Raw genomic sequence first — 6,926 nt, 5'->3', positions numbered from 1 at the left:
AGCGGACCCGGTGTTCTGTCGGGAGGCGTCGGCAAAAGTATGCTGCCAAGGAAAAATTAAAAAGGTGGGTGTAGTCAAGACTTTATCGTCATGTGCGATGTACAGAACAAATGTTGGAAAACACTGTAAGAAATAAATACTCACAGAGAACGTGCTGCACACGCAGTTTCATTTGAGCCTTCAGCCAACGCTCGTACAGCTTTCTGTGAAACTGGCGGGATGACTGACAGCGCAGAGACATATCTGGCACGTCCCCATCCAGAGTCACCGGGTGCGTTCCCAGAAAGTGGTCATATGCCGCAACGACATCGGTGTGCACATTTGTTCTGTAGACAGGCTTGTGGGGAGTATTGCCGGCAGAGCCCCGGGTAGGATGACTGGATCCCTCATCTGCCGGCTCAGCACTAAATAAAATAAATAAGAAGAGCATAACATTAGATTTCAGTGTGCCTAAATTTTGGGTTTGAAAGTTTATTCAGTTGACAAATGGAAAATATGCTTACCTCGAGTCACCCAGCCTGCTCAGCCACCAGAGACTTGGAGGCCGCCTCGAAGACCCTGCATGCCAACTGGCTGCTCACTGGCTTAACTCTGTATCTAAAACAAGTTTCAACAGTATGTTAATATTGATTAACTCACCCCGGCTGAGACAGCAGTGTCAGAAATGCAGGGGAGGTGAATCGTGATGGGTAGCTTACTTTGTTTGCAGCCGGTGCAGGTCATTGGAGGCATTGTAGATGGGCCTCCCGTGGTGGAGATGAAGAATCGATCTTCTCCTTCTGTGTCATTCCTCTTAACCCTCTTGGACTCCAGGAGTAGTGGCCTCACCTGTGTGAAGTAAATCTCAAACCACTGTTGGCACAGGGAAATAGGAATAAAGAGTATTTACAGCTTTTTAACAGGTTCTCACGTGAAGGAAAATTTTACTTTACTATTTTTTTGTTTCACTTTATTTTGAAACAGAAAGACAGGAAATGTGGGAGAGAGAGAGGTGATGACATGCAGCATGGGGTCGCTGCAGCAAGGCGAGTTAACCTGCGCACCAGGAAATTTGACTCACCAACTCCTCCTCCTGTGAAAGGGCAAACATGGCAAACTGTGCTGCTGTCTTGTGCTCCTTTACGCCAACGATTCTGTTGCCAGAGGAGTCTGGCTTTCGGGCAGCCCACTCCTGTACCTGCATAAAAACAAGGATAGCACATTGGTTAGTACGGGCAATGGCATGAATGTCAGCTGAAATTTACAATATAGACAAAAAATGAGCACAATAATACTCACAGTCATGTGCTCCACCACGCCTGGTAGTTGGTGGTGTTTCAGGAGCACCACTGCCTCGAGGTAGTACACCACAAGGCCGCACTCAGTCTTCTCCAGGGAGGAGCTGTCGTCTGGGTAGACTTTGTTGATCACGGACAAGAAGTCCCTCTTGGCAGCCCTCAACACAGCCAAGCAGTCATGAGGAGTCAGCTGGCAATTCTCTGTCAGCTTGGCATGCCTACAAGAAGAAACACATTAACAAACCAGAACTTTACTTTGCTCAGATAATGTGTTCTGTTATCCAGTTAAATGGACGGGCAAACAATTAAACTTGCCTCGCTTGGGTGATCTCTTTGCTCACTTTCTCTGAGCAGCTTTTCAGCAGAGACACAGTGTACTCAATAAATTGTCGGCAGTCCTCGTGGAGTTTCTCATCCTCATTCCTCAGGTTGGTGTAGACTGTGTGGTATGTTAGGAATCTGCCGGAGAAAGTACAAGTAATAAGTAACCACGTGATTCAAGCTCATTTAAGTGTATTGTCTACACATGTGTGACATTATATGGAAATAAACACCAAATGCTACCAACCGTTTCAAGCTATTGAGGTAATTAAGTTGTGTTTGTGTTTTCAGTTTGCCTCGGAGAGCTCATGGAGGTACTCCTTTGTCTTTTCCCTGTTCCTGACGAAGTCCAGGGATGGACACTGCGGGTCCATGTAGTACAGGAACCGAGCAACATTTTCAACCTGAAGAGAAAAAAAAAAAAAACATGCTCAACTACCTTGTTATGACTATTTGGCAAATATTCAAACATTGTTTTACTTTTGTATTTCATAGTTGTCCTCACCTCCTGTTTAAAATTCTCATTGTAGAGGTCTTTCTCCAGGTACGTGGCAAACCCCTTCAGCAACGGATGCTCCAGAGAGTGCTTGTTGTAAAGGCCCCTCTCCGCCATGAGCTGCCTGGTCAACTTCATGTCTGGGTTCCTGCAATGTGGAAAGAGTTCTCTTACAGCAGTGTTTTCCTTCCATTGTGATTCACATGACTCAACGTCAACAACAAACATCAGTGAAGTTGTAAAACTGAGATTCTCACCGTTGAAAGGTTTCGTCACTGCAGACAGAGTCGTTCTTGGACTGCTCGTCCTCGTCAGTCTCCGGAGCTGCGCTCCCGGGCGGTGGACCGTGTGGTCGGCCTTGCCCGGACATTGGGCAGTGATGGAGGAACATCAATCACCACCATATGGCGACGGTGCAGCTCCTCAACTAGCCTGTCATTTAAATAAAAAACCATAATTTAGACACTTGTATCCAACAGAGGTTTCAGACATGGAGAATTGGACTGAAAAGCTCCTCCACCAACCTGCTGAGTGGATCAGCACTGTCCATAATCTGACAAAGGAGGCGTATTCAAACACCCTGCCAGTTGCCAGAAGTTCACAAACGTCCCTCTTTGCCTTCTCCATCTCTGCCTCGATGGCTTCTTGCGAGCCGTTCTTCATGCAGACCCTGCGTAGATGCGTTGACATGGTTCTCTGGGTCTTCCGGCAGAAAGGACACAGCATATGGAGTCTCTTGGATACACTGGGAACAGAAAAGGACATTCTTCACTTAATTAAAAACTTAACAAGTGTTACTGCACACGACAGCTTTCCTACAAGAGTTTCTGCAGATAATACTGATCTTAAACTTACCCATTGGAAGCCATTCTTCAGCAGTCAAAAAGTAGATCCACTGGAACAAAGCAGGAGATATCTTCAGCGAAGACAGGAACACTTTTCAAACCAGGAGATGTGTAATTGAAGCTTCTGGTGGTCCTTGCTTATATGCCTCATCCTATCTGACAGCCCCGCCCACAGTTAGGCTCAGATGGGGTGTTAATAAGTGTGACCTGCCCTGAGAAAAGCCCTGTGTTTTTACTGTAAACTTAAGTTAGTTTTAAAATTTTAAGTGACCTCTTTGGTGAAATCATCTTTGCAAGTGTTTTTCTCCACAGCACTGTCATCTTTATCAATGCAACCAATTTCTTTTGTGCCTAAATAAAAACCCTTACCATATCCTGGCATGAGTGGGAATCAGAAATCTGAAATGAAGTAAGTTAAATGTAAGAAAATGCTTTTCTTTTGATTGATCTTGTAGTTTTGGGGAACAAGTCGCTTAAACTGAGATTTTAAGTTAGTTATAAACAAGTTGCTACTGAGACGGCTTCTTTTGTACTAAATTAACTTAACATTGGTAAAATCATCTTCTCCACAGCACTATATCCATTGAAACATGTTTACTTTATAAGAAGTAAAAACCCTTCCGTGCTGTACATATCCTGGCACACTGGTGAGTTAAATGTAAAAAAACAAACATTTTTTTTGTTTGATCTTGCAGTTTTGGGGAAAAGTCACTTACAAGCTTAGTTGTAAACAGGTTATTTCTAATCCAGTTTAAATACAATCACATTAGAGATATTATCATTCGTCTTGTCAGGATTTGTGGAGGAGCGCAAAGGAGGTGAGCTCAAACGCAAGACACCAAGGCAGAGACAAGGTTCAGGGATTTTAATCCACAACAGCAACAGGCAAAACAAGCTTACAGGCAGTTGACTGGAAGATCCACACAGGCAGACTGAACACTCTACCAGCCGCATATGACTGAATGAACACACTACAAAACACCACAATGACCAGAAACACCAAACATTTAAACACAGGGACTAACGAGCAGGGCGGGAGCAACACAGGTGACCGGCATCAGGGCCAACGAGGCAGAGAGAGACACTCACAGATGCAAAACACAAGACCATACATTAACTGGAACTCAAAGTATTTAGTGGACAAGCAAGCAGAGGAATTACTGGGGAACAGACACCAGCAAACAGATCACAAATAAACACCAACAAGGAACACAGACTGAAGCTAAGATAAAACAGGACTCAGAAGTAAAACACTGAGCTGGGACACCAAGAAGACAGACATGAGTGAAACCCAAAACACAACAGACTATATAGAGATACTGGCCACAGGACAGAACCCAAACACTATAAGACAGATACTGAACTGATCAAAATATCAAAAACCCACAGAGAGCTAAACTAAACATAGCCGACAGGCAGAATGTGACGCGTCTGCATTTTATGTGTCCATGTTTCTGCAGCTGGTCTATTATTTAAACAAAGTGATGTTTTGTTTACCAACAACAAATCTGACAAAATACAACTTACAACACTCAGTCAGTGGACTCATATTTTCTATGCATGTGTTTTATATTTGAATATCTCCAAGGATTTCTTTAAACCAAACTAAAACATCAAACAGGGCTGGAATTACATGCAATACTGTAATGCACCAAATTAAAGCTCACGATTTACACTTTGTAGTGAGCCTAAACACGTCCCATAGCCAAGAAAAACACATTGAAGATCTTGTGCTTGTGTCTGCGTTTTTACTTGTCCATTTTCTGTGGCTGGAAAATTACTTAAACAAAGTGATGTTACTTATACCAACACCAAAAGTGCTTAAAATGTTCAGATAGTGGCTTCTTATTTTCTGCGCACGTGTTTTAGATTTTAAAATCTGCAAGGATTTCTTTAAACTAAACTAAAACATCAAACATGAGCTGGGCTCAGGGTTTATACATGAGCTACGTTTGTCTGACCTATACAAGCAACACAGTTACACACCAAAGTGAAGCCCATGATGTGCACTTTGTAGTGAGCCTAAACACGTCCCACGGCTAAGAAAAACATTGCGTAAGAAGTGTAACATTCAACTATGTTCTTTTGTCATTGATTAGCCTCCGATGTGACACACTCCCAAGCAGATGGACGCCCAATTCAGGTTTAAATTTCTATTGAGCCACATTCCAACCTGTGAACGAGCGCTAATGAAACATACCCAGACATCAGAAACTCATTTACATGTGAGTGAGGAGAGTTAACTGGGCAAGTGGCTTAAAGGACAGAAAGAAAAAGTCTCTTACTGAAGCTGAGATTTAAAGCATGTACGCAGAAGGATTCTCTGCTGAGGAAGAGTGTGGCAGAATATAATGTAAACAAGTTATTTCTATCCATCCATCTTCACCCGCTTATTAAAACAACCGCGGGTCGCGGGAGCAGCAGCTCCAGCAGGGGACCCCAAACTTCTCTTTCCCAAGCCACATTAATCAGCTCGGCGTTCCCAGACCACTGTAATCTCTCCATCTAGTCCCGGGTCTTCCCCGAGGCCTCCACCCAGCTGGACGTGCCGTGTTTAAATAAAATAATCCCATTTCTGGACACGACCCATAGAGATATTTTGTCTGCATTTTTATTTGGCCATGTTTCTGCAGCTGGCCTATTATTTAAACAAGTATTTAACCTGGTTGGCAGCAGAATGTCACAATGTCAGAACAAATATGGGTTAGTTTGCAGTGCGGATTATTTCTACAGCACTGTAACCCTAAATATGGTGAACAATAATGACTCAGTAGTCATTATTATTATTATTATGAATCAGAATTTACTAAAAATAAAAATCTGCATAAAACATTACAAACAAAATAGAGTGAAAACTTGGTCAAAGAACCAGCGTCCACTTGTAACGGTATTCCCAAAGCAGAGACGAACACTGCACTTCCTGCCGAGAGTATTGGAATATCCTTTTTTTTTTAATCCCATTTTCAGGTACATGCCAATCACCTCTTCAATTCCCTTGGCGTTTGTGTTAATAGTTGTTCCAGCCTTTTGAAAGCTGTACAGATTAGTGTTTTCAGTCAGTGCCTGAATCAGCCAGTGATACTGGTCCTGGGGCAAAGTCGGTTTAGTTGGTTGGCTCGGTCTGGTTTGCTTGATGTCCTCATCATCATCAGTTGGACAATCAGTGGGTGTCCGATACGCTTTGTCCACTTCATCAACATTTCTAACCACCTCCTCATCACTTGAATCACTGGTGTCCAATTCCATCTCAACGTCACGCTCTCCATTTTGGACGGCATCAATGATGTCATGCTCACCTAAGTCGACACCTCTCCTTGGCTGGTGTCACTGAAATGGAAATATCAGTTGTGAGCCATAGAGTATGTTCAAGTATAAATAATTTAAATGCAAATTAAGTCTATTTATGCGACACACACAATACTGTGTGGCTAGCCTAAAGTGATCTCTACTTAATAATCTGAACAGACTATACAAACCCCCAGACCTCTTACATCCCCACAGCGCAGAGCATTCACACCTGTCCCTGAACAATGTACCCGACACGCAACCCCCGCATTTCTAAACATTTGCGCCTGTCTTTGCACAACCATACTCCAAAGCGAGCCACAAACAGTCGCGATATAAATGATCTCTGGGAGGGAAGTTTAAGGGCACCGGTTGAATGTTAGTCAAATATTCACTCTCCTTATACATGTCCAAAAATATAAATAGATGGGGGTTTTTTTTTAGCTATCAAGCTAATTTAGGAAGCACTGCAACTTCAAATGTCTAATCGATACCAAGCTTAAGTAAATCTAACCCAATGAACTGGGTTTAATGTGTCACTGTGGGGGCTCGAGCCAGCACAGGCTGGTTTACTGCAGAGCAGCAGTCCCAGGATGGCTAACATCTGTCAGGAGACGACAGCTCCTAATTTATTTAACACTTAGTGGAGAAAATAAAGTCACTGTGATGGACTGGGACAAAGGGCCTCAGAGGCAGAGAAGA

At 43.2% G+C, this 6,926-nt stretch overlaps 1 protein-coding gene and 1 long non-coding RNA gene across 3 annotated transcripts; both read right to left on the bottom strand.

The window, feature by feature from the left end:
• Window positions 1-600: 600 nt before the first annotated feature.
• Window positions 601-2,464, bottom strand: LOC119884641. The gene is made up of 8 exons (XM_038695018.1): window positions 2,352-2,464; window positions 2,104-2,242; window positions 1,960-2,002; window positions 1,846-1,903; window positions 1,593-1,736; window positions 1,279-1,495; window positions 1,061-1,177; window positions 601-852 (listed from the first exon to the last, which is right to left on the bottom strand). The coding sequence occupies exons 1-8, from the start codon at window positions 2,462-2,464 to the stop codon at window positions 631-633; spliced, it is 1,053 nt and encodes a 350-aa protein (XP_038550946.1). The 3' UTR covers window positions 601-630.
• Window positions 2,465-2,658: 194 nt separating this feature from the next.
• On the bottom strand, window positions 2,659-3,927 carry LOC119884642. Of its 2 annotated transcripts, none has more exons than XR_005441057.1 (3): window positions 3,840-3,927; window positions 2,950-2,989; window positions 2,659-2,839 (listed from the first exon to the last, which is right to left on the bottom strand). It is a non-coding gene; the product is annotated as an uncharacterized LOC119884642 (long non-coding RNA). The 2 variants fall into 2 exon arrangements; XR_005441058.1 differs by lacking the exon at window positions 3,840-3,927 and adding an exon at window positions 3,309-3,716.
• Window positions 3,928-6,926: the final 2,999 nt, after the last annotated feature.

Source organism: Micropterus salmoides, unplaced genomic scaffold (assembly GCF_014851395.1).
Source record: "Micropterus salmoides isolate LMB-PRFRI ecotype aquatic unplaced genomic scaffold, ASM1485139v1 Ms_hic_scaffold_3601, whole genome shotgun sequence".
Lineage (NCBI taxonomy): Eukaryota > Metazoa > Chordata > Actinopteri > Centrarchiformes > Centrarchidae > Micropterus > Micropterus salmoides.
This window is presented reverse-complemented; position numbering and strand designations above follow the sequence as displayed.